The sequence below is a fragment of the Nothobranchius furzeri genome, chromosome 19 (genome assembly GCF_043380555.1).
Source record: "Nothobranchius furzeri strain GRZ-AD chromosome 19, NfurGRZ-RIMD1, whole genome shotgun sequence".
NCBI lineage: Eukaryota > Metazoa > Chordata > Actinopteri > Cyprinodontiformes > Nothobranchiidae > Nothobranchius > Nothobranchius furzeri.
The window spans coordinates 4,653,847-4,680,287 of record NC_091759.1 but is presented as its reverse complement, the minus strand read 5'-3'; the positions used below and the strand labels follow the sequence as shown (position 1 = coordinate 4,680,287).

Below are 26,441 nucleotides of genomic sequence, written 5' to 3'. Positions count from 1 at the left end.
TCTTCCAGGTAAAAATTAAAGGGACAGAAATAGTTTTCAAACTAATCACATAATAAAACATAAATTATTTGACATAAGCGTGTAATAAACTATAAAACAAAACTAAAAATATATACGTTTTTGTTGAATTTTAAAGAGATGCAACTTTGCAACAGAAATTTAAGGTACTTTCTTGGCTGTTTCTGGCATCAGCCCACTCTTGAATCAGTTCTTTTGCAGTAATGTGTTTCAACCTTTAATGTGCATCTTCTGGTTTTAATTACCTTTAATGGAGACATATCATGGATTTATTTTTTAAGTTTTATGTGTTATAAAAAACATATTTATGAAATCTTTGCTCAAAATCTCTCTCACATTAAGCAATGTCAGCAGTTTTATTCTTGACATTTTCAACATCTTCCACAATGAGCCATTTCAAGGCTCTGTCGCTTAGGCCCTAGGCCTTTTTTTTTTGGGCCCTGGTGCCTCCCAATTGGGGGCCTTTGGAGTTTCGTGTCCCAAGTGTCAGTGATTGTTTCCATTCCCCGAGCACAGCTACAGCTACAATCAAAACGGTTTAGATTGTGAAAAAAAGCTATTTTTGGTTTTTGATACATTACGATAAAATAATACTTGAACTTTATTTTAGAAGAGCTGCCCTGCGTGAAAGTGCTGACAGGATGGAGGTTGAGAGTTCAAATTCCATTTAGGAAATTTAGTCAATTGTTTTATTTATTCCAGGGGTCCTCAACTAAATTTGTTTAAGGGTTTTTTTCCAGCAGGCACCAGAGAAGGTCAGATGCTCTTCTAAAATAAAGTTCAAATATCATTGTATCTTAATTTATTACTATTTAAAATGGCCTTGTTTCCCATCTGAGCCGTTTGTGGTTTTAGTTGTGTTTGGACAATGTGGACAGTTGTAGATGTTTGGGAAATTAAACTGTAGAGGCCCCCCAATTGGGGGGTGTTAGCTGGTTAAGAAAACAAGCTGAAGCTGGCTACGCCCAGCCACTCCCTGCTCAGGCTGCTGTAAGCCGAGAAGCTCCGATATCTTGGAAGGGCTCAGAGTATAGCCGCTGTGAATCAACAGCTGTCTCCCAACACACAACATTTTTGAACTTGTCCATGCATTGTTTTCTGAGCCGTTTGTCATTTCTTATCGTTTCAAATAAACATCACAGAAGAGAATAACACTTTACAGATAAAAATCTGTGAGATACTATGAGAAGATCAAAGAGGGATTTCATCAGCAAACATCTTCAGACATGAATAAAAACAGAACAACTGAGTGTAACAAATAAACCATTTTATTTCTTATAGTTTGTTGGAGGTAAATTGTACCAAAACGGTTATGGCTCTGATAATAAGGATGGAATTTTTTATGATCCCATGTTCTCAGTTCATTTCAGCAGTGAAACCTCATGAAAGTATGCTCCCAACATCTTGGTTCCTTGGATGTAGTTCACTCTGAAAATTGAGATATAGAACAATATTTTTTTATTTACGCAACATAAAAAATAAGACTAAATGTAGATACCAGTAATGTGTGAATGCACAGTGACAAACCTATTGAGCTTTTCATTCTGTGAATGAGCTCCATCATCGGAGGATCCTACAGGAAGCAGCATGACGTTACGGCCTGTAGCCTCCTGGAAGGTGAGGGTGACGGGGATGCTTCCACCTTCGCGGGTCAGGTCCGGCTCAACTCCAAACACTAAAAACAAAGAAGCAAGAGGAACAAAAGCCAGTTAATAAGAACAATAAGTGGAAAAATCTCAACTTTGTAGCTTTGCACACTAAAAATGTTAATAAAGGCCATCAATGAAAAAACCCAGATTTCTTGCCTGAGACACGCAAAAGGATTCTAAAGGGCCAAATACACGGTTTACCCCGTGCAACAGCCCAGGGTCCCCAAAAACGACAATTTCCGTCTTTTTGTCTTTTAAAGTGAGAAGGCTCAATTGTAGCCAGTTTTTAACATCTTTTAGACAATTCAATAATTTGTCAAACAATGGCCTTCGAGAATGTAGTGGGACATATATCTGCACATCGTTCGCAAAGAAGTGATACGAGATGCCATGCTTATGAAAGATGGCGCCAAGAGGCAACATATACAGCGAGAACAAGAACGGGCTCAAAACTGAACCTTGAGGGACACCATAACTAAGTTTAGCTGGAGACGAACAACACTGCCCCATAGGACTTAAAACCACTGCAACACTGAGCCCCGGATGCCAACGTCATGCTCTAGGCGGGCTAAAAGGATCTGATGGTCCACCGTATCAAAGGCCGCCGTTAGGTCTAAAAGGATCAATACAGCAACGAACAGCGTGATGTGTTCACTTCTACGGTGATCAGTCACTGGGGCAGCCTTCACCATTGAAGAAGTAGCAGCAAATACATCCTTTTTTGGAAATAAGTGACTTACGTAAAGAAAAGCACAAGCCTAAATAGTCCAAAGTTGATGCCAAAACCATTTCAAAAGAGTATCAATCCTGAGCCAATGCCATTTTTGTAGTTTTTATTTAATCACAGCTCTGGCACTAACCTGCTCAACGTCTCTACACATATAGGGCGCCGTGATTGGCCGGACCTAAAATATTTTGAGCCAACGATAGACCTGTTGAGTCTACAATGGAGCACGGCTAAACTGATACTGCTACAGTTTTTGGCTACGTCTGCCCTACAGTATGCATCGACCTCAAATGGTACAACTTGAATCAGTCTTTTGCAATAAAATCAGAAGTTGTGTGTTTATGAGCGATCACTCAGCCTGTACCTGTCTTCATGGCCTTTCGACCCGCCATGTAATGAGGATGGTTGAAGTCAGACACCCAGGCTTTGGCCCCGTGACCCATGTAAACTTTCAGTTTGTTGGGGGTTCCCAATTCAGCAAACTTCTTCTGCACATGCTCGACCACCTTCATAACAAAAGAGAATCTGTTTATTATTACAGACATTAAAACGAAACTTTTCAAGGTTCAAATCTGTATCTTATTAGCTGTGCAAGATCTCAGTGGATACCTGCTGCTCCACAATTTTGGGATCCATGTCAGGGACAAGGCGAATGGAGAACTTGCCAGTGACTTTGCGGGGTATTACGGTTTTGGCCCCAGCTTCAGAGAAAGCCCCTTCGATGCCGTGAAGAGAAAGAGATGGGTACCTCCAGCGGTGCATTAAGATCTGCTCCTATAATGAACACAAACAGAGCAAAAATGAGTTTTCCAGGATAATTTGACACATTTTCACTTGAGAAATATCACAACCCCTTTCCTTACCTTGGTATCGTGTAGCAGGTGTCCAACTCCTACATCTTTGCAGTACTCACTCAAGTCAAAATCAATCTTCTCATAAAGCTTTTTCTCCTCCTCTGTCAGAGGGGCCACGTCGTTGTACATCCCAGGAATCAGGATCTTCCCCTTCTTGTCAACCAGGCAGCCTGTAAAAAGAAAAAAGTCAGTCAAACTCCAAACAGCGAAGTAACTAGCGGAGAATCTGGCTTTACGTACCCATGAGAGAAATGAGATCAGTCATGGCCTCGTGAACGGAGCCACCAAACACGCCTGAGTGCAGGTCTTTCTCGCAGCACTCAACCTTCAAATGAAAATAGAAAAGCATTATTTCAAATATACTTCATATAAAGTGTAAAACTGTGGATGATGGCAGTGCTGTGAGAGTCCACCTCAACAAAGAAATAACAGATTCCTCTCAGGCCGTAGGTGATGCAGGGTTTGGTCTTGCCTAGCCAGTAGTTATCGGAGATGCAGACGTAGTCCACGTCTTTGAAAAACTTGTCTTTTTGAGCAAACACCAGATCGTCCAGGCCCTCGGATCCAGATTCCTCCATCCCCTCGAAGCAGAACTTGACGTTGATGGGAAGCTCCTGCCAGAACAAAACCGAAATATTAAAACAGAATCGCTAAACTTCATAGCTGCTCTCCTCGGAAGCATGACTTCCTGGGTGTGTGGACTACAGCTCTTCTAGGTTCAACATATCCTGGGATGTGTAACCGTTTTCAACTTAAAGGTGAGTCACATCAACGCACAAGGAAAACACTTTGTTTTAATCATTAAGCAGGCATGATTACATTTAACTCAAGACCTTTGACCAAGTCAAGCAGAGGAGGCAGCTCCGAACAAGACAAGAGAAAAGAAACGCTGCACTTCAACACAGAAGTAACCCGTTCCACAGAATGATCCTTAAAAGTGGGTACAAGATGCTTTAGCTGAACATTTTTTGCCATACTGCTTAAAATGCTTTACACAGACACACTGATGGCAACCGACAAATCAAATGTTTCATCACAAGAAACGAATAACTAATCGCCTCTGAAATGTAAAACCCCGGAAAAACCTCATCCAATCATTGTGAATGTCTCATTCTAAATGATTAGATCATGATCCATCCATCAAACAGCCCTCTGCCTTTCCAAGCCCCCTCTGCACGCACCTCTCTGTGAGCACGAATCATACGGTCTCAGCTTGGACCAGAAGAACAGGAAGGGAAGCCAGAGCCCAGTTGTGGTCAGAATATTCTGTTTGCAAATTGTATTACACGTTCTGTTATCTTGGTAGTGTGTGTGTGTGTGTGTGTGTGTGTGTGTGTGTGTGTATGCAGAGCTGGCGGACAGGAGAGAGCGAGCACGTCTGAAGAGATTCAGGGTTGGTTCTGGGAGTTTCCATGTGTTATTCGTGCGGATTTCCAAAACTGCTGAGCGGCTGTTATTTCAACATTAAGAACAAACCAAGAAAACTACAAATTGTCTCATTTTAATCATAAAAACTTCACACTCTATTAGCTAGCATACTAAACTGTTATGTGGTTATGTAGGTGCGTTACGTTAGAAAAGGTCCCAATAACAGGTGGAGAAGGTAAATCGAACCCTTGGGGACAAGCATTGTGCGTTCCTGTATTCTGGAGGGGCGGCTAAGAGGGGTGACGCCTTAAGAAAGGAGGTTGGACCTTTAAATTGAGCATTTTAAAAACATACCTCGATTGAATTGCAAGAAAAACATCTCCTAAATCAACTTTTGATCATTTACAAAATAAGTCCTTGTTCTACAGGAGCTCTTTCCCTCTCTGGTACTTCCTAGGTGTTTTTTCATACTCCCTCCCCACTGAACACCGTACACTTGTACGTTTATATTTTGAGTGTTCCATGTTTTGCTGTAACTAGTGTGGTACACGATACAAGTTCATACTATTTCTGTTCTGCCCTCCTCTGGCCACCTACGCCATCCCCAAACTGGTTTCCTAGCTTTAGTTTAGGCTGTTTCTCCACAATCTCTCCCCCCCACTAGTCACCAGCCACTTATAGTTCATTGTAAAAGTTTTCTAGCTTTATTGTAAATCTGTTTATATTTGTCAGAGAAGCACTTTGTGACTTCTGTCGGTGCTAAATAAATACATTTCTTCTAAATGTCAGACAAAAGCTGGCTCTGACAAACGCACAAACATGTAGAGACGTGTTATTCCTCAAACAGAAAGTAAAGCTATAGCTCTTGTATATCCAATGATCAATACGTCTGTGCTGCGTTTTTACTGAGCAGGTGAAGGTCACAAACTTCTTACATCGTTTTTCCATCACTACTAACACTTCCAGAGAGACACTTTAGAGGCTAAAGTTTTCTTTTTAACCAAATGTGACACAAAAACTTCAGAATCTTCAGCGATGTTAATCAGCGTCACATCAGCTGACATCTCGCTGGATTTCCGTTCCTCCAAAAGCAGCATTTGTGGTACTAAAACTAACGTTTCATCGTAACTGATCCAAAGAGGTTCATATAAAGGTAACTAGACTTCTTTGGTTTCTTGCCATCCCTCTTCTCTGGGAAGACAGGTGGTTTGAGAGAAGAAAGGAAGCTATATCCATGTCAAATGGGAAAGACCTACATTAAACAGAGGGGGTCTCAGATTTCGCCTTTCCAGCACCTACAATGCAGCTCTGAACCTAGTTCCAAAACAGTGTCAGTCTAGGTCACACCCTCCTGCATCTAATCAAAACACCCATTCCCACACAATAGGAGCTAATGACTTCAATGACTTCTCAGGGGGTATTCATAGGTAGTTTCAGCTCATAAAGTAACAATAGACAGCTACCGTTTATACAGTGGGGCAAAAAAGTATTTAGTCAGCCACCGATTGTGCAAGTTCTCCCACTTAAAATGATGACAGAGGTCAGTAATTTACATCATAGGTACACTTCAACTGTGAGAGACAGAATGTGAAAAAAAATCCATGAATTCACATGGCAGGATTTTTAAAGAATTTATTTGTAAATCAGCGTGGAAAATTAGTATTTGGTCACTTCAAACAAGGAAAATCTCTGGCTCTCACAGACCTGCAACATCTTCTTTAAGAAGCTTTTCTGTCCTCCACTCGTTACTTGTATTAATGGCACCTGTTTGAACTCATTATCTGTATAAAAGACACCTGTCCACAGCCTCAAACAGTCAGACTCCAAACTCCACTATGGCCAAGACCAAAGAGCTTTCGAAGGACACCAGGAAAAGAACTGTAGACCTGCACCAGACTGGGAAGAGTGAATCTACAATAGGCAAGCAGCTTGGTGTGAAAAAATCAACTGTGGGAGCAATTATCAGAAAATGGAAGACATACAAGACCACTGATAATCTCCCTCGATCTGGGGCTCCACGCAAGATCTCATCCTGTGGGGTTAAAATGATCATGAGAACGGTGAGCAAAAATCCCAGAACCACACGGGGGGACCTGGTGAATGAACTGCAGAGAGCTGGGACCACAGTAACAAAGGTCACCATCAGTAACACACTACAACGGCAGGGAATCAAATCCTGCAGTGCCAGACGTGTTCCGCTGCTGAAGCCAGTGCATGTCCAGGCCCGTCTGGAGTTTGCCAGAGAGCACATGGATGATACAGCAGAGGATTGGGAGAATGTCATGTGGTCAGATGAAACCAAAGTAGAACTTTTTGGTATAAACTCAACTCGTCGTGTTTGGAGTAGAAGAATACTGAGTTGCATCCCAAGAACACCATACCTACTGTGAAGCATGGGGGTGGAAACATCATGCTTTGGGGCTGTTTTTCTGCTAAGGGGACAGGACGACTGATCCGTGTTAAGGACAGAATGAATGGGGCCAAGTATCGTGAGATTCTGAGCCAAAAACTCCTTCCATCAGTGAGCGCTTTGAAGATGAAACGTGGCTGGGTCTTCCAACACGACAATGATCCCAAACACACCGCCCGGGCAACAAAGGAGTGGCTCCGTAAGAAGCATTTGAAAGTCCTGGAGTGGCCTAGCCAGTCTCCAGACCTCAACCCCATAGAAAATCTGTGGAGGGAGTTGAAAGTCCGTGTTGCTCGGCGACAGCCCCAAAACATCACTGCTCTCGAGAAGATCTGCATGGAGGAATGGGCCAAAATACCAGCTACTGTGTGCAAACCTGGTAAAGACCTATAGTAATCGTTTGACCTCTATTGTTGCCAACAAAGGTTATGTTACAAAGTATTGAGTTGAATTTTTGTTATTGACCAAATACTTATTTTCCACCCTGATTTACAAATAAATTCTTTAAAAATCCTGCCATGTGAATTCATGGATTTTTTTTCACATTCTGTCTCTCACAGTTGAAGTGTACCTATGATGTAAATTACTGACCTCTGTCATCATTTTAAGTGGGAGAACTTGCACAATCGGTGGCTGACTAAATACTTTTTTGCCCCACTGTATGTTTGACTCCCACATTCCAGTCAGAAACGATAAAGCTCCTCAGATGTGAAGTGAAACGTCTTCAAGAATCCAAAGAAGTCCAGTTGCCTTTGTTCGAATCTTTTTGGATTACCGTGACCTGGATGACGAAGAACTTTCACCAGCATACCTGATTGATCTTTTGATAGGCCTCAATGCAGTTAAACCACGCCAACACTGGACCCTTGTCATCTGTGGATCCTCTCCCATACAGTTTACCTGCGAAGGGAAACGTTATCTTTACATCTTAAAGGGACTCTAATGTCTACAATGTTTGACAGTTTCCTTTAGAAAAGCAGCATTAGTATGATGAAGAGACAGGAGGCTGGTGTTCAGGGAGAAACAAATGAAGGCAGAACTAAAAAAGGCTGAGTGGACAGGAAACAATCAGGAAGTAGATGTCAGCTGACGATAACCACAAAGAACACGATATCAGTTCTCGCACGGGTTTCTCCCGAAAGAAAAAAGGAATCCAAAAGTGAAAGTAAAGCTGCTTTATAGATCAACCACAGCAGTGGAAAGTCTTGTTTTACTTGGCAGACGACTGACCGCCTTCACTTTTGCTGATTTTATTTGTAAGCAAAACAAAATAAAGACTTTAATCACTTCCTTTCATTATTCCAAAGATTTGGCACTTAAAGGGAAGTAAAGCTGACCGTTCTTCATAAACTATCTGCCAACAGCGATTAAGCCCAGATAAGACGACGACGCTCTACACTAAGAACACGATGATTGGAGTGGACTTTGGAAATATGCAGCAGGTCATGGTATGATCACAGGTTTAAGGTTGCTTAAAGCACAAAGGTCATAAATATGCATTAAGTTTAAGTATCAATGAGGAAAAACAGTCCACCTAAGCTAATTTCTAGTGTTGAGAGGAGTGATATGATATTAGATGCATGTCCAGTTACTCAGAGACGGGCGTGAGTTGTACTGCAATCAGAAACCTTTAAACTCGCCTCGTCCGGTTTAGTCTTACATCCCAAACAGAACTCCTGACTGTTCATGTGACTGCCAGGAAGATGGTTTCAGTTTGAGCTTTCCAACTTTCCAGGTCATGTTACAAAATACAGAGAGGGAGGAAGAAAAGTGTTTTGTTCTTACCATCTTTCTCCACCAGAGTGAAGGGCTCAGTGTCCCAGCCGTCCTCGACCTGAGCCGGTTGGACATCGAGGTGACCGTAGATGCAAACCGTGTTCTTGTTTGGGTCTGAGCCCAAACTCCCCAGGACGATGGGAGGCAGCGGGATCTCCTCTCCTGAGGAAAGCTGATGAATAAAAGTGTAATAAAAATAATTGTTTAGTTGTAATATTAGATAATGGCAAAAAAAGCAACACTTGAAGTACACTTTTACTTTTTGTTTGCCAATATCCACCAGCTCCACCGATCCCCCCAGCTTCTCGATGTCTTTGGCTGCCATCTCCATCATCTTTTTGATCTCTCCACGCTTCTCGGGCCAGGCAGACACACTCTGGACGCCGACCCATTCTGCAAGGCGCTGGAAAAGTTGAATTTAGATTTATTCAACATAACTCAAATCAATCCAACTCCAATAGGTTAACATGTCACTGAAGCTGTAATCATTAAGTTCATTTGTTTTACATTTACAATGCCTGCTCACTCAAACTACACGTGTCCCAATTACAGGATTTCATGCAACAAATCAAACGGGATTCTCTCTCAGAATGATCTTACCTTCACATAGAGGTCCTGGTTTTCATCCACATACTTAAAAAGTGCAGGGAGGTGGGCCATTTCTGACAAGAGCAGCTGAGGGACCAACAAGCAGAGCAGTGTGAGTCCACCTTTGACTCACAGCTGTCTTATGAGAGGTTTTGAAACAAGTAGGCCACGCCCACCAGACAACCTGCTGACTACTGCTGGATTTGTAGCTTCCCTGTTGCACACATGACAAAGAAGTGCACGTCGTGCATTTTTTAAGCTAAGAAGTTAAATTCATTGTAATCTTTTACCTTTTTAGAAGAAATTGCATTTTATTAACTTGCATGATTATGTCAATAAGACTCAAACAAAAAATGTCCTTATGTAATTCAATCATGCAACACTTATGAAAACAACTTTTTATTCTAAAGTGTTACAGTGATTTGCATTTTAGGGAGAAAAACAATGGCAAGAGCAAAAGTAAAAGTCTGACTGATGCATTTTCTTCCACTTGTGTACATTTTTGTTTGAAATATAACTTTTTTGTACCTTTACGCTGTGTACTGCTATCCACATCAGGTGTAGGCAATGGCAACATACCCTAACCCTCTTATGCTAGTGACTTCTTTTAAAACTATTGTAAAAAAAATACAAGTTTTTTTATATTTAGCGAATTGTTTGTTTTACAACAGAAACTTTAAACACGTCTGACTGAATGAGTTAACAAAAAGACGGTAACATCACTAGCTTGTGACGTACGCACGCGATAGCTCCCGGCTAGTTAGCATTGCAGGACAACATTCCTCGTTTAAACCTTTACGGATTATCAGACCTGTGTTTCCGTCCAGTTAGTGTCCACACGTGGCTCTTCTCACGTGACACACTTCCTGCGTTCGCTCGGAGCTAGAAAAACTTTCGGTTCAATGCTTTTTCTAGTCACTGGTTCAAAGTTGTGTGTTTATTTTAACAGAGCTCAAGATGTCCGCGCAAAGCATTATGGGTCCCCCTCAGCTGTTTTGGGTTCTTCCATCAGTTCAATCAAGGGCAACTCTTTAAATGAATAAATGGTTTCATCCAAACCTTTTTTACGAGAATCTAGATGAATTACCAAAGCATAAACATGGGAAACGAGTTTTAAATTAGCTTCTTTATAAACATGGAAAATGTTCAACAGAGATTTCTTAATTAACTCCAGTCCTCGAGGGCCAGTATCCTCCATCTTTTTGTTATTTCCCAGTTCCAACACAGTTGATTCAGCAGCTCATCAAGCTGCAGAAGCCAGCTAATCTCCTGCTGATTGAAATCAGGTGTGTTGAAACAGGGAAAACAGTAAAACATGTGGGATAGTGGCCCTCAAGGACCAGGATTGCCCGCCCCTGATTAGTGGGAAGATGATTTCGGGATCGTCCATTTTTCATGGCTCATTTCAAGAAACTTCAACAGCTAAAATAATTTTAATGTAATTTAACTGGGACGTTTTATCACCCTGGTTTAGTGTAGAAAATAAATTGCCTAAATAATTATGGCAGAACAAGGCAACCTTGGTCCTGGAGATCCACTATCCAGCAGGTTTTAGCCATTTCCCTGATCCATCCAGGGTTCGAATTACAGGGGAGCCCAACTCCCCTGAAGCCCTAAATCACACACACAAAAATGGAGCCCCCAAAATCCCATCTCAATCCAAACTAGAATATTTATATGGACTCAAAGTATCAGGACTTCTTTTGAAGGCTGCACAGTGGTTAGAGCTGTTGCCTTGCAGCTAGTAGGTCCTGGTTTCCCTTCCCAGCCTGGGATCTTTCTGCTTTGAGTTTGCATGTTCTCCCTGTGCATGCATGGGTTCTCTCAGGGTACTCTGGTGTCCTCCCACAGTCCAGAAACATGACTGTTAGGTTGACTGGTCTGTAGGTGTGAGTGTGTGTGTGTGCATGATTGTTTGTCCTGTGTGTGTCTGTGTTGCCGTGATGGACTGGCTCTCTGTCCAGGGTGTACCCCACCTGATTGCCCGTTGACCGCTGGAGATACCCCTCGCGACCCTGCGTGGACAAGCGGGTTCGGAAAATAAATGGATGGATGGACTTTTTTTGAGAGGAGAAGACAGAGAATGCAGAGTGTTTTTAGTTGGGTAAGCACCTTCCCTAGTGGAAATAAATGCACTAGGGGCAAATGGAGACCTATCCAAGATGGCCGCTGGCAGTGCCAGACCACAGGACGTCTAAATGTCTGATTGTGAAGACCAGAATTAGGGTACTTCTCGTCTCCTTGCCCCAGCAGGACACAAATGATGAGAACACAAGTTTTCGTTGAAGAAAAGCAAACATTTTCTAAAGCATATTATAAAATTCTTTTTATTTTTTGCACTCCGACTCGTATCCAGTATGTGTTTGAATAGTTATAGGTCCTAGAAGGAGAAAAAGGAGAAAAATGGTTAAAGATGAAAATGTTGCAGTAACTTTTTTTTTTTCAAAAATTGGAAATGTACTTTTCCAGCAAAGCATCGCTCTTCGCAAGTCTTTTCTGCGGGTATACAAACTTCTGCAGAGCACATGAAGTAAATCTGTGGAGAACAAGTTTCCAAAAGACAAAGAGGTATTGTTCATTAGAATACTTGAATTCTTAACTACTGAAACATGGACCAGAAGTCTCCTGAAATCCTAAAATCAGAAGTTGGTGGAGTCGATCCAGAAAATTCCAACTCACTTCTTCATTTAGGAACATGTTCGTTTTCTGGTCCATAAACTGGAAAGCCTCCACTGTAAAACGTCTCTGATGAAGATTGTTGGGAGAGCCATTGACTTTAAGGATGGACACAGTTGGATCGTTGGGATTTGCACATCTGCAAATATAAACGTGATTGATGCAAGCTGAACCTGAACAGAACAACGACATTCATACTTACCCTTCATGAATCAACACCAAAGCATTCTTGGCAGAGCGAGGGTAAGCCAAGCAGTAGTTGACAAGAATGACTGCATCTGGTTTAGGACTTCTCAGATTTAGCTCAAGATACACAGGACGACCAAGGAGCAGCTGCAAGGGCTGGTGGTACGTGGGAAAGTAGCTGGAATATGCATCATCTGTTGGGAACACAACAAAAAGCAATCTTTTTAGAAAATAGTTCGAGCGTTAATACATCATCTCTTCCTATCAAACAAATTAAGAAAACATAAAAGCTTGTAAATAAAAATGTGAACTCCTGACTTTTAGCAATCTTTAACTCAACGTCGTATAATCCACTGGAGATGATCGATGATGGCAGATTAGAAGATGAAGTCTTGACCATGTAGCCGACGCTGGCTAATGACATCTCTACAGCAGCATCGCCATGTTTGCTGTAGCGACACTCGATCATAAACCTGCAGGAGTTTAAGTCCAGACAAATTAAAATTAAACTACAAAGAGGGAATCATGACTACCATGAGATGCAACACCAACCTGAGAGGATCAGTCCTTGTAATTATTCCATACTTGAGGTTGAGTGCATTGATGATGGTCTGCACTTCAATCAGGTGGACGTTCATGCCACCAACTTCCTGTCCAGAAAACAAAACCGCACTTGCCTCAAGTTGGACAGAAAATACATCAAACGCAGCCAGAAATAAGCATGTATCCCTTATTGATTTTACTGTAGGTGTTAGAAGATGAATCACAGTGCCAATGAAACGTTGTTTTTGAGTCGGAGTGCAAAGGAAAGTGAAGTTTTGGCCAACTGATTTGCTCTTTTAGTTTTACTCTGTAGTGCAAATGCAACGAGAAAACAAACTGACAGCATTTCGTCTTTCAGGAGCTCCACTGCTAAACATTTTACAAAAAAAGAAAGTCAGAATTCAAGTTCAGTAAATTAGCTGCCATTTTTTCTAAAGATGAGAAACTCAAAAGCCTCTCAGTTTTACTGAAATGCAGCATATTTAAATCAGAATGAGGATTGGTGTAAACAAAGCCTTTTATGGTGCATGAGTTGGAAATTAAACACTAGAGCAGAGTTGAGACTTGTCAAATAAGTCAGGTGTGAACAGCAACATCCTCAGAACTTTCTGCAGGTGTGCAGTGGAAGTCACACCAATGGCCAGCGTCACTGCCTGGTACGGACGCTGCACTACAGCAGAGAGGCAGGTCTGCACTGAAGACCATCAGCTGCAGATTACCATCCATCTCTGAAATCTAGACTATGTAGGAGCAGAACTCACTGGATTGAATGACCCCATCCACCCTGCACACGGTCTCCACTCCACTCCATCAGACAGAAAGCAGCACAGCCGGAGTCCAAAGCACTAGATTACAAAACTGTTACAGGGGCAACTTACATAAGAACGATCTCCACAATCTCCGAGTTTGACTTTAAAGATGGCGACCTCAGCATTAACAATGGCTGGTTTACAGAGGTCACCCCCAGGAATCACAAGTTTTCTGGGGTCAAAAGGGATGCGTGCACAATCACGGCGAATAGCAAAGACAAAGTGGCGATCCACGGTGCATTCTACAAAAACAATGAAAACAACAAGTTGTTCAAATTCATTAATTTCAGCCTTCTTGCACCTCTAAACTAAAAGTCTCACCATCAAGAGGATAATAGCAATGGTTTGTTGAAAAATCCACACAGCACCCCCTTTTCTCACAACTTGAAGGAGATATCCTTGAGTTACCACATGGAATTTGCTCTTCAATGTCAACAGCACACTCTGGAAAGACAACAAAATCCCACAAGAGAGTTGACAATTCATCTTTCAACCCCTCCATACAAGAATTCATGCTTACTGTGAGGCTTTTGAAGCTCAGATGCTCCACTTTTACACTCTGAGTCCACGGGCGAATCAGGCTCTGGTTTGTCCATCTTAGTCATCGACTGTTTATCAAACCACTCTCCAAGTTTGGCAGTTCCTGGTTTGTCAGTAGATGTTGGGGATGGAGTCATTCGGTGAGCACACTTCGAAGGCTTGGCAGTGACCGCAAGTGGAATAGTGCTTTTTTTGTCACACTTTGTGCGCCTGCTGAAAAAACGTGGCAACGGGCCAGTGTCGAACTTCGTACTTTCAACACAGAATGCAACAAATTCTTTGGTCTGACCGGAAACACAAAGGGAGAGCTGGAGACTGTAAACCTGTAATGGTTTCAAAACAGAGACAATGCTGGTTAAATCAATAGCATGTTGTTCAATTTAAAGACAGACGCAATTCATTCTTGACAACATACATCTTCCACGTCTTCTTTCACATTGCACCCTGTGAAGCCTACAGTTAAGATGTTCTTAAGATGGTTCAAGTGAAATCCGCAAGACTCTGGGGCATCCTCCACGGAAATGTTTTTAGAACCTGGAAAATGATGCAAGGTAAACCCTCTAGCTTTAACTAGAAATTGAGAATTAAAGTTAACGCTCGTACCCACAACTTGAATCAGACTTAGTTGGCCTGGCGGGAGAGCAATCTGGAAACCGTCTTGGCTACAAACCACATATATCCCTTCAGAATTTGGACCAGCACAGCCAATCCAGGTCCTTGGAGAGACCTCCACAAACTCCACATGAAAGTTGTTTTTTTCAGCATCAGGATGATGGCTTGCACCAGATTTGTCTTCGACTAGGTGGTTGGTCAAGAGGTTGACCAATTCACTGGTTGCATGACCTTCTGCTTCATCAGGAACTTCATCTTCATAGTCATCATAGTCGTCATCTGGAGGAGAAGAGTCGTTATGCAATGGCAATAATATTTGTTAAATATTCACTCAGGACAGATGTCAACCTTTGGTTTCCTCAAGTGACTCCTTACTAGAAGTTTCACCAGCAGAAAAACTTTTGGGGTCTACAACTGCTAACTCGGGAGACGTTTCACTTGTAGCCACACTTTCAGCTTCTTCAAAAAGTCCATCTTCATAATTGGAAAGATCATAGAGGTCATCGTCATTAACTGCAAGAGAGATGTGGTGTTACCTGATGTGTTGTCGCATTTTCCTTATGAATTCAACTAAAGGTGGCCTTGTACAAAGCTGTGGTTCATTTCTTCAGCCGTGCTCCATGGAGGTTTTTAGATGTATATATTAGATTGGTATTATTTTGTAAATAACTGAAGGAATAACATTCAGAAATTCTTTCAGAAAGAGAAAACTTTGATCTAGATTTATTGAGGAGGATCCAGATGTGGGCCAAACAGTTCTGCCATCACAACTTTTTTCCATGACAAGCCAGGGGAGGAAATATGCTACAAATCACTTCCTGGATGAACAAGGATTCCAACATTAGGCTTTATCTGCAGATGGTCAGCAGGAAGAGTTCACTTCTGTTACAATTCACTAAATGTCAAGCATCGTTAAAATGAAGAGAAGCACTCTCCAGGAGTGAGCTTTAAAAAAAATCTGTTTAATCACTACTAACTGGGTGGGGGTGTTTTTCTCTAACTGAGCTCATCTGTCTGTTATTGACATTTCATTTACTTTATCTTAAACAAGTTAATCTTGTTTTAAATTAACTCCACTTCCTTGCTCTACCAACCAGCACCTGAGCACCTGGAAGGGGTCATTCATTCATTCCTGTTTACCCGCCGGTTCGCGCCACCGGCCAGTCTCGTAAAACTTGAGCAGCTCACTCTTGCTGATGCGCTCCCATCCCCGAACCGACACCAGCAGCAGGGTCAGAACCAGCAGCTGTTCGACCTGCGGCCAAGCCATGTGGATCCAAATGAGAGCCAGTAAACACCAGAGCGCCAGATTAAGACGAAGCTTCCGGTCCCGCCGCTACTCATCTCAGGATAATTGGTTGAACCGGTTAGCGACCAATTTAGTTCGTCTTCCGGGTAGAAAACCCACCCACAGGCGGCCCGTTTTAGTTAGTTAAAAAAAAAAACTCCAACCTGTTTGATTTAAAATAAAAGTTTTACTTTCATAATATTGTCGTTTCTCAATTAGCTGCACTGAGCATGGCAATTTAGCTTTGTGCGCTAATGCAAAGCTGAGTGGATAAACACAAAAAAGACTGTTATCTCAATGTAACTGTTTCTTAGTTAGCTTCAATTAGCTGCACTTAGCTTAGCAAAATAACATTATACACTAAATGCTAATAAATTCAAAGCTGAGCAGAGTAAGTGCTGGAAAAAGAAAAAGTAAGTTAAAGGAGTTAAAATATTTTTGTATTTAGAATTATCCTGGTTTGCTAGCTGTCCTTGTACTAAAAGGTAACATTAAATGCTGCACATATGCAAAGTGTTTTAATGGAAATAATTTGTGCTTTTTTTTTTGTTCTGGCCTTTTGTCATTAAAAATTACAGTCCTTGAATAAATCAAATTAATCACCATATCCTTTCCATACGTTGAGGAAAAACAAACCAATTTTTTCCTTATGGTAAAGCCAATATATTTCAGGTTCAAAACAACAAATTCAACTGCAACTCATCAGTTTGACAGATTGTTCCGTCTTCATTATTCATAAAATAAAATATCTTTGGATTTGTTTTCCATTGCTACTAAAAAAAGAAACAAAAAAGCCTGGATTCTTCTCAGAAGTCACATAAAGACTCAATCATTTGTAGGCATTTGCTTTATGTTTAGGTAAAAAGATGAAATTCTTCGGCACAGGTCCGAGCAGCATTTCACTAGAACAATGAAACAGAAAATATCATCATTAAAGGCACCAATTCGACTGATTTATTCAGTTTCAACAGTTTTCTGCTCACCTGATCCTGATCCAGTCACCAACATTTTGACTGGCCATCAGTGACTCCAAATAGTTCCTGCCCATGTAATACGGAGGCCTTTCGTTGATCTTCTGAGGCATTCGCTCCAATAGACCCACAGGAATATATCTAAGAGTCATGGGGAAAAGTACATTTATTCCCTCTTTTCATCCAAATCACTACAATAGTTATAGTTCATGAAAGAAAAAGCAGACTAGCATGATGTTGCGGACCTGCACATGAAGGAGAGCCACTCCAGCATGAATTTGCGGGTTTTCTCCACACCTCGGGTGTCAGAGCCCCAGTGCTCCAGGCCATAGTTGGTGAAATCCTTGAGGATATCCAGCCGCTCGCTGGATGAGATGTCCCAATGTCTGTTCTCCTTTATCTCAGTGAAGATCCAAGGTTTGATGAGAGCGCCCCTGGAGAGAGTTTACAGCTGTCTGGTGAACTGTTCCAGCCTTAGACTGCAGTGCTATGTAATTTATTATTTTTTAACTAGGTGTAGATATAGAAAACGTAGAGCAAGAGGCTTAAAAGGTGCCCTGAGGTCATACACAATGTCCATTCATTTTCATTAGAAGAATAAAAGACACACACACACACTATGTGAAAAATTCTATGTCCAGTGATTTAAAATAACTTAAGAACCAATTAGCTCTAAATTCTGTCAAATAATCAACATCCTTTGTGCAGAGTTAAGTGTGTGAATGTTTATTCTTTTGCTTTTTATGCCACGACTGACTTCATTGGCTCTAACACAACATGTTATCTGAATAGAGCAGAAGAAAAAGGCCAAGAGTAGCTCTATAAACCATATAAATGCCAAACATTCAAAGGTGTTTCTTAATTTTTATCTTCATTTCGTGTAAACAGCTCCAACCTTGCAATCATGATACCAGAAACGCCGGTCTCTCTGGCTTTCACGGCATCTTCATAGGACAGAATGTCTCCATTTCCTGGGTCAACAAGAACAAGTCACCTTATTTAAACACTCATCCATCAATAAGTCACTTTATTTTGCTCGTTTTTGTATCACAAATCTGCTTTTACTGCAGCTGTTGATCAACAACGCCACGCACCAAACAGTGGGATGGGACTCGCCAGCTCTGCACATGTGTTGATGTAATCCCAGTCGGCTAACTTGGTGTAGCGCTGCTCCCTAGATCTGCCATGCAGCTGTAAAGTCAGAACACCATGTAAGGAGTGTGAAAGCCAAAAACACTGGTGGAGCAAACAAATATCACGCATGACTGAAAAAGCGCCCATAAAACATTTTATGCATGAACCATCACCACATCACGAGACTCTATCAAGCAAACGAACCACTGTAACCCAAAGGTCACATCAGGTTTTTTTGCTGCGGGATAACAAAAGACTCACAGTGATCATAGAGACGCCCCAAGTCTTCATTTCTGGGATGAGTTTGTGTGCTATGCTGGACTTCTCCTGAACACCAGTGCGGATCTTGACTGTTAAAGGCACATCAAGGACCTTCAGGGGTGAAACAAACAAACAAGCCCACATGTAACCCAGCTGTTTGTTAAAGTGGTCCATTTATTAGTAGCAGCAGCAGAAGTACCCCGTCAGTACTATAAATAAGCCTTCACATCACATAAGTCCAACTTACATGGTTCATTCCTTTGATGATCTGTTCAAATTTTCTGGTTCTTGTCATCAAGCCACAACCTCCACCCTGACGAAGGAAAGCAAACAAAAAACACCCATCAGAGGGTTTTATAAGGAGTTTAATGGTTCCTGTTGCACAAAAGCTCACTGAACAATTAGGACACCCAAACATTACTTTGACTATAAAGCTTTTGGTCAAATGAACTGAAAAAAAAAAAGGATTTCTTAGATCTTTGCTATAGGTTACTTTTGATTTTAGCCTAAACACTGTGATAATTCTACAAAGAAAACCAGGCGCAGTTGAAGCTTTTTAGTTACTACACAATATATACAACAGAAGTACCAAATACTGTCTGGTATACACCATAAATGGCTTGATTTATGAGCGCCGTTATGGCTGCTCTCGTGACTGCCTGTACCTGTTTTTGTCTACATGTGTGTGTGTTTAACCTTGGTCAGGTTGTGTTCGCGGAGTCAAGTTCCTATGCTCTGGGTCGCTGGCAATAAAGCTGATTCTGATTTGTTATTTATTAGTTAATTGGAAAATCAAAAATACTACTTTCTGTAATACGATATTTAAAACATCCCAATGGGCAACAGATAAGTGTACAGCCCAGTTTACACTTCTCCACCAGAACAGCAGGGGGCAAAAACCCTTTTCTGGTGGGTCTGCCTACTGCTCCAGTGACATGACAAGGAGCAATGGCCGACAGAGAGCGAGCTGTCACTGAGCTGGAACAGCTTGATCTCGACGAACAAAAGGTTTTGCTACAAAGACTTCAACGGGAGCGAAGCAGCTGTTACTATTTGAAGGCGGGGCTGTTGTTGAGCTGACCAATAAGACGTGTGCTCTCCGTTGCGTTAAACGATTAGTTAAAAAGCTGGACTCTACTCCATCCATCCATCCTTGCGTGCCTGTCAGAGAGCCCTGCGTGTCTCCGCAGACAAAGTATAAACTAGTCTTCAAGTTAGAACAATTCCTAAAAACGTTAAAAAAAGATACGAGTTTACCTTTTTGTAAACAAGATCAATGGGGCACCCAGAGTTGATGTCCACAAAATCAACATCGGCGTAGGTGTTGATGAGCTCTGCACACCTCGTCATGGTGTCGGGGAAGCAACCTTCAACCTGCAAAAGGGACTCATGAAAATGGATCCCACATGAACTGAATGATTTGATCACGAGAGAGGATTTTCACCTGCACACCGAACAGATCTTCACTCTCGTGTCTCTTCAGGAGGGCCCACTCTGACTGATGCCCCTGCAGCAGATTGGTGCACATGGCCATCTCCCCACAGGTGATGTCTACTCCAAAACGCTTACACACACGCCGAAAAGGCAGGTTCCCACACTGAGGAGACACACACACACACACACACGATCACGGATCAGAATTGAAGTTACTACGTTACTGGTTCAGTCAGTTAACCTTAAGCCTAATAATACCTTCTGTTACTTACAGTTGTTAAGGGAGCAAGGTAGAGCTTGTCTCGAAAATCCACCTTAAAACAGAAAAGAACTTCTATATATCAAACCAACTCATTGACATTTAGGGAAAAAGGGATCATTTTGGGTCATTTATTCCATCTCACACCTGTTTCTTTTCACATGGGCGCAATTTGGTGACATCTGCATCGGTTAGCGGGCCTAAAGTCTTGACGGGAGGAGGGTTATCTGGGTCGGTGTTCAGCTGTTAACAGCAACACATACACAGCTTAATAGACATGCTTCACTGACAAATTATGCATTACTATGAACACACGGTTGTACCTGTTTATCAGCAGCAACATTTTCATCTTTTGGGTCTGCAGATCCCTCAGAAGCACACACTTCCGCTTGGTTAGCTGAAAAATGACAAATTACACGTGGAATTCTCAGACCCCAGATCGTAAACGAGGACTATTTCCTAACCCCGGCTGAGAAGGAAATCTGTTTCAACGTAACCTCCCAAGGTCACATAATTGCGACATTAGACTGTTTTGTGATTATTTCACTGTAAAATTCTTACTTATTGCACCTTTAAACCTTAGAGAGCTGATTTCCATTCAAGAGTGAAATATGTAGGGTTAAGAATTAAAGACAATTTTATGAGTTTAAAGATTTTTCATTGGATTTTTACAAAGGTACATCAATTCCTTCCTGTTCTCTTACCATTTCCATGATGCCTTTTTTTATCTTTGTTGTTTGAAAGTGTTTTCAGGTACTCTTCGGACTTTTTAAAAGCAACCGAGCGCTTCCTCAGACGAAACTGCAGGTCCTTGCTTAAGTTGTTCTTGGTCAAAGTTCGGCCTTCAAAAGCTTTCACCAGGTCTTCCTTCTCTGTGGTTTGAAAGTCAGGTGTAGTGTGCTCCTTAGAAAAGCGGCAGGTGAGTCCATATTCACACTTTCCAAATGTCTCATAGAGGTAACAGCGTTCCCCGATGTCAGCAGGCTTGGAGGCCATGTACGCGGCAACATCATGGTAAAAAGTGCATTTGTCTCCAAAGGTGCACTCTCTTTTCTACATGGGTGAAATTATGAAAATAAATTAGTTCACGACAATAAAAAAGGATCATATTGAGAAAGTGTTGAGGTCTCTACCTGAATGACTGACAAACACAGTCGTTTTTCTTCATACGTGGTGGGCTTTGTGTGGGGTCTTGACTTATTCTGTCCCCGAAATCTTTTCCTATCTGTTTTTTCTACCTTCTTCTCCTCTTCGGGGTCTAATTTCACCCTTTTAGGTTCAGGCTCCCCCACAGACGTGTCCTTCACCTCTTCAGGCGTGTCACTTTCACCGGTCGTCTCTCCTTTACAGCCCTGCCATTCTGAGTCTATAAGGTCATGAAACTTTTCTTTTGTGGTAAGAAATCTGAAAAATTAGACAGATCCAGTGTTAACGAGTTATAAACTGCTGCCACCTAGCAGTCAGAGTTTGAATTACACCACACAAATTAATGTCTTTGCATGAAAATTCTCAATAAAAAACTTGATACACAGCTTTGAAATACAGATTCAGTAACACGACATTTGCAAAATTTCAATGTATCAATCAATTTATTGTTTTACATCTCCATTACTTACTCTGGTTTGATGGCAGCTTCACCCTTTACAGCCACACTGGTCCCCCTTTCTGTATTTTCCTCCATCACTCCTTCCATTCTCTTCTCTTTAAAGTGAAACAATGCAGTGCATGTTTTTAATAGAGGCGAAATTAGAAGTGGAAACTGAAACAAAAATACTTTAAATGGGGAATCAATTTATGAAAGGATCAGAAAAACAACAGCTATGAACCAGATGGCTTCAGCTGGCAGCGGTTTGGAGACATTTATATTTTCTAATTTAAAAAAGTGACCTTCAATCAACATTTATCCTGATTTAAATCACATAAAATACCCTAATGATGCAGAACATTTAGTCAGTGTTCACTAGTTTATTTGCATTACTTAAAAATACATTTAAACGTAAAACACTCTTGAATTTAAACACAAAACTTTCAAAATTGCTGTGTTGTTAAGCTTTACAGTTAAAAAATCTTTCCTACTTACCAGATTCTTTACGAAGGTGCCAGTCTGCAGCTAATGCAACATTTGCTCTAGAAGTAATGCTCACTATGCTAACAAGCGAACATCGTAAATCCCCTTGAGCAGCAACCCAGCGGCTTTATTTAACACATATTTACATTCACGTAAATCCTCATCAGAAGGCACAGCTCGTTTTAGCAGATTAAACGAATAATTGAAATTATTTTACACCCTGTCGTGCACTCTGTTCAGCTACAATCTGACATCGTGCGTTAGCTTTGTGCAACTTTTTAATGTTCCCTGTAGTGACCTTGGTAGCAAACATGGTTCCGCTGCCTTTAATTTTTATTTTAATATGGATATATTACATATATTTATCATATATATTATATAGTGTGCTTATGAACATCTCTATATAAAGGTAAAAACTTTATTTTGGAAATTTATTTGAAGTAAATTGTATTGGCAAATATGATCGTCAGTGATCACAAAAGTGAGATTTAAAAAAAATGAATGTGTTTTATTTCAGGATTACATTTTTCAGATTTACAAAAAAAAGATTTACATGGGACAGTTCTGAAAACTTGTGTTACATATGTACATATAAATTTTCTTTGTAGACATGCTTGGTTAACTGTCTTAATAATCAGGAAAAACAAGTCAGTTATTCAGTCAATCAACAAATCTTTGGCCAGTTCTTTATTTTCATGTCTAAACTGTCACCAATACCTTAACCAGAAGCTGTAAGATATAACAACTTCAGCTCTACAAGTCAGGTTGCAGCATTGTTTACATGACATTCGTAAAACCATTTTGCTATTAAACAAATAAGGCACCTAGACCTCGAAATGTAAATATTCTAAACTCAAGATCAAGAAAAACTGTCATAGTCACAGTAAAAGTGGCTTCTTTCAGTCTCCTGCTGAAAGTTTTTCCATCTTTGCGTAGAATCGCTTTCGACTAGAGGCCAAGATGCTGATACCATATTTCTTGAAGTCATATCCCACTTCCCTAAGCTTGTTCAGCCGCTCTGTATAGTTATGCTCGCTGTAATCTAAGACTCTAGGCTTCTCCAGAATCTGTTTTATTGTTATGCCTCCTTTAAGGAGGCATTCGATTTTGGAGTTCAATGTTTGTGATCCGATGTAAAGTATCACTGGGTGGTTGATTATCAGTTGTATTATGTCATCTTTCTTACAGCCAAGTGAAGACAGATTTTCTTCAATATTGTTGAAATTATTCTTCATATACTCATTGGAGAGGTCCAGAATGCCTGCTCCATGACCTTGAAGGAAAGTCAGCAGGTCAGAATCATTCAGCCTCAGAGAGGCTTTCAGGTAGTCTATGTTGGTTCTGACTCTTTTGGTACTCCTGATTAGCATATACACGTTTTTAGATAATATGTTTTTAGCAAACTGCACTGGATTGTTTCCACCGAGTTCTAAACAGATCTCTTCTAATAACTCCACCATTTGCTTGTTAAGCTCAACACTGTTGGAGAACGTCCGTGGTGCCGTGGTCAGCAGCCGATGAAGGTCCTTGGAGCTTAATCCCAGAGAAATCAAATAAGCTATATTCTTCTCCAAGTTCTCGTTGTCACTAGTGCGAAAGAAAGACTCGGGCGAGCGGTTCAGGATGCTCACAATTTCTTCATCAGTGTTGAAGATGTTTCGCCACAGCTGCCAGCGTTGCTCCAAGTGGGTGATCGAACGAGTGATAACGCGAGGATAACGGGACACAATGCTGGCGATCACTTTAGAGCTCGCCCCTTTCTCCTGCAGGAACTGGGCAACACCTTTCTCGTTGGTGAAGGCTTTACGAAACACTCCGGGCTGACGCTGGCGGGCCCTCTTTAAATCCACTCCCAGTAGATTTAAGTTATCAAGCAGAGAGGTATTCACTGGGTTTGAGGACTGCTTTGGTTCGTTAGAAGTGCTGCAAAACCTCCCCAAGAGGCTGGTCGACGTCAGCTGCAGAGGAACTAGCCTCAAGCTTTGCTGCAACAGCAGTGATTGGCTGAGATTGACAAGGACCCTCATCTTCGGAATGGCTGCCATTTTTATTGAAGGCCACAAATCTATGCACAGAAAAAAAGCGTGATATAACATATAATTTGGAAAAATGGTGCACATCATTTCCTAAATACTAGTAAGTTTTAAAAGGTCATTTGATGCTGTTAAAAAATGACTTTCACTTTTTTTCATAAATGGATCTTTAAGTCTCACTTTTACAAGTAAAAATTAAAGGTGATCACATGTTTTGAATTTTACACCCTGTAGCAGAAAAGCACATGTACGTGTAATTTAGATCCATAGCACATGTGTCAGATGAGCAGCATTTTCCTATTCATTTTTACACCTGAACTCTAACAACAGCTTTTTTTCATCGTGAGGTTATTTTGTTAATTAAACCAGTCTGCGTCTCGATAACTAAAGTACCTTTTACGCCATATTTGGAACAAATCATGTCAAAAACCAACTAACCCTTCATATCAAAAAATGTTTTTTGCAGCGGAAAACTAGAAGCACATTATTATTTAATTAACACTTCTGGAACATTTTAGTCGTCATGTCATAATAGAAATGTTAAACAAACCTACCATAATCCAACTTTTATTTTGTTTAAGACGTACTCCTTCTAGCGCTTTCCCAAAAGCGGAAGTGTGATCATGGCAGAACTCTCGCGAGATTCGTAACTAATAAAACAAACTACATTTTTGAAGCTATCGCCATCTAGTGACGAGGAAGTTAAACCAGCATCATAGTCTAACCACCAGGTGGAAACAAATGCGTTGTTTAGAGACGCTTTTACGTTGTTATTCCACATGATCGATCATAATATATTGTTTTTATTTTTACTCTAATCTGCTTCGATTTTTAATTTGAGTACTTCCGTTTTCTTTCACAGGCTAACGACAATCACAGATTGATTACTGTTGGACAAAGCAGGTATGCATTTCTCAGCCATATTTGTTTTGTTGAGTTGATTGTTTGAAATATTGTGTATTCTACTCATTTTTTACATCACTTCCCAGTTATGGTTTCTAAACATTGAAAATAACAATTGTCACAATGTTCAACCTATTTTGCCTAATTTAATAAGGTGATGATAATTTATTTAATTTAAGGAAATATTCCACATACTAAGTCCTCAGAAAGTGATGACATTTATTTAACGAATGCAAAACTTTTTGAAAGGTTTTTAGTTTGAATGGACACTTGAATATTTTCAGTGAAAACAGAACATTGTCAGAGTTGTCAGAGATAGAAAATGAAGTTTGAATAAATATTATGATTTCTTTTTTCAAACTTAAATTCTATACCCACATAAACACATATCAAGCAAATATTGACCGGTTTTAAGTCTCGCAACGTATTGTATTGCTAGATTCTTGCAACATAAAAACAGACAGCAACCAGCAAGCTAAACTGTTTGTTACATAATAAAATGCAATTACACCTAACTAAGTTTTAAATACTAGCATTTGCTGCAAAAGATTTTCTTTTCAAATTTAGTTGTTTTTAATAAAAAAAGAAATTGGAAGAAAGCTTTCATAATTTATATTAAAATCTTGATTTCAAAATGTCTACAAAACATTTTCTAAATTTCCCAGACGAATTTAATTTGTTTTTTTGTTGTTTTTTTTTTGTGTGTGGAAAATTTAGTGTTTCTGAGAGACGCTAAGCTTTCAGTAGCAGTGTACTTCTTCTCATTTCAGCTTAATCTGACGTTTGTGATAAGAGAGAAAATATACCGTGTTGAAGTTCACATTAGACCCATTCCCTCTTGACTGATAAGCCCCACCACTGATGAATAATTTAGCAGCACAGTGATATACAGCTTCATTATGCATATGAGCTTTCACTTTGGACATGCTTCCTTTGTTCTTTGTTGGCAGGTCGGTGCTGTTTACACACACATTTGTTCATATTTATAAAAAATAAATATTCAGGATGTTTTGATTCAAATTCTTTGGCACTTCTAGATTCTTGTCAAATGAAACAGCAAATAGATTAACCAAAGATGTCACCTAAATTTGTTATTCAGTGAGGATATTTTTTATATCATGAAACCTAAAGCCTATTAACAAAATACATTAAGAAATTATATATATATATATATATATATATATATATATATATATATATATATATATATATATACATACATACATATACACATATATATGTGTATATGTATGTATGTATATATATATATATATATATATATATATATATATATATATGTATATATATGTATATATATATATATATATATATAT

The 26,441-nt window shown here is 40.3% G+C and overlaps 4 protein-coding genes across 8 annotated transcripts; all 4 read right to left on the bottom strand.

The window, feature by feature from the left end:
- Positions 1-1,268: 1,268 nt before the first annotated feature.
- cndp2 (carnosine dipeptidase 2) lies at positions 1,269-10,376 on the bottom strand. 2 transcript variants are annotated; one of them, XM_015973617.3, is made up of 12 exons: positions 10,202-10,376; positions 9,403-9,477; positions 9,062-9,205; positions 8,812-8,974; positions 7,838-7,926; positions 3,662-3,862; positions 3,489-3,573; positions 3,258-3,418; positions 3,004-3,168; positions 2,759-2,900; positions 1,546-1,693; positions 1,269-1,446 (listed from the first exon to the last, which is right to left on the bottom strand). In XM_015973617.3, exons 2-12 carry the CDS (start codon positions 9,460-9,462, stop codon positions 1,380-1,382), a joined length of 1,425 nt encoding a protein of 474 aa, XP_015829103.1. In that variant the 5' UTR covers positions 9,463-9,477; positions 10,202-10,376; the 3' UTR covers positions 1,269-1,379. The 2 variants fall into 2 exon arrangements, with proteins under 2 accessions (XP_015829103.1, XP_015829102.1); XM_015973616.3 differs by having other exon boundaries at positions 9,403-9,604; positions 10,202-10,354.
- Positions 10,377-11,701: 1,325 nt separating this feature from the next.
- Positions 11,702-16,122, bottom strand: LOC107394614 (zona pellucida sperm-binding protein 4). Of its 4 annotated transcripts, none has more exons than XM_054745134.2 (13): positions 15,897-16,122; positions 15,105-15,269; positions 14,748-15,035; positions 14,560-14,678; positions 14,125-14,467; positions 13,926-14,048; positions 13,674-13,846; positions 12,805-12,902; positions 12,571-12,725; positions 12,269-12,446; positions 12,070-12,205; positions 11,852-11,926; positions 11,702-11,770 (listed from the first exon to the last, which is right to left on the bottom strand). In XM_054745134.2, the coding sequence occupies exons 1-13, from the start codon at positions 16,024-16,026 to the stop codon at positions 11,762-11,764; spliced, it is 1,992 nt and encodes a 663-aa protein (XP_054601109.2). In that variant the 5' UTR covers positions 16,027-16,122; the 3' UTR covers positions 11,702-11,761. The 4 variants fall into 4 exon arrangements, with proteins under 4 accessions (XP_054601109.2, XP_054601110.2, XP_015829099.3 ...); XM_054745135.2 differs by having other exon boundaries at positions 15,132-15,269; XM_015973613.3 differs by having other exon boundaries at positions 15,945-16,122.
- Positions 16,123-16,653: 531 nt separating this feature from the next.
- dus3l (dihydrouridine synthase 3-like (S. cerevisiae)) lies at positions 16,654-22,401 on the bottom strand. Its single transcript, XM_015973615.3, has 16 exons — positions 22,184-22,401; positions 21,720-21,804; positions 21,237-21,507; positions 20,808-21,156; positions 20,427-20,500; positions 20,251-20,346; positions 20,117-20,158; positions 19,855-20,007; positions 19,668-19,784; positions 18,658-18,723; positions 18,411-18,521; positions 18,110-18,206; positions 17,911-17,986; positions 17,261-17,449; positions 17,028-17,156; positions 16,654-16,946 (listed from the first exon to the last, which is right to left on the bottom strand). The coding sequence occupies exons 2-16, from the start codon at positions 21,794-21,796 to the stop codon at positions 16,874-16,876; spliced, it is 1,920 nt and encodes a 639-aa protein (XP_015829101.1). The 5' UTR covers positions 21,797-21,804; positions 22,184-22,401; the 3' UTR covers positions 16,654-16,873.
- Positions 22,402-22,658: 257 nt separating this feature from the next.
- LOC107394617 (transcription termination factor 1, mitochondrial) lies at positions 22,659-24,841 on the bottom strand. Its single transcript, XM_015973618.3, has 2 exons — positions 24,759-24,841; positions 22,659-24,236 (listed from the first exon to the last, which is right to left on the bottom strand). Exon 2 carries the CDS (start codon positions 24,214-24,216, stop codon positions 23,071-23,073), a length of 1,146 nt encoding a protein of 381 aa, XP_015829104.3. The 5' UTR covers positions 24,217-24,236; positions 24,759-24,841; the 3' UTR covers positions 22,659-23,070.
- Between the last annotated feature and the right edge of the window lie 1,600 nt (positions 24,842-26,441).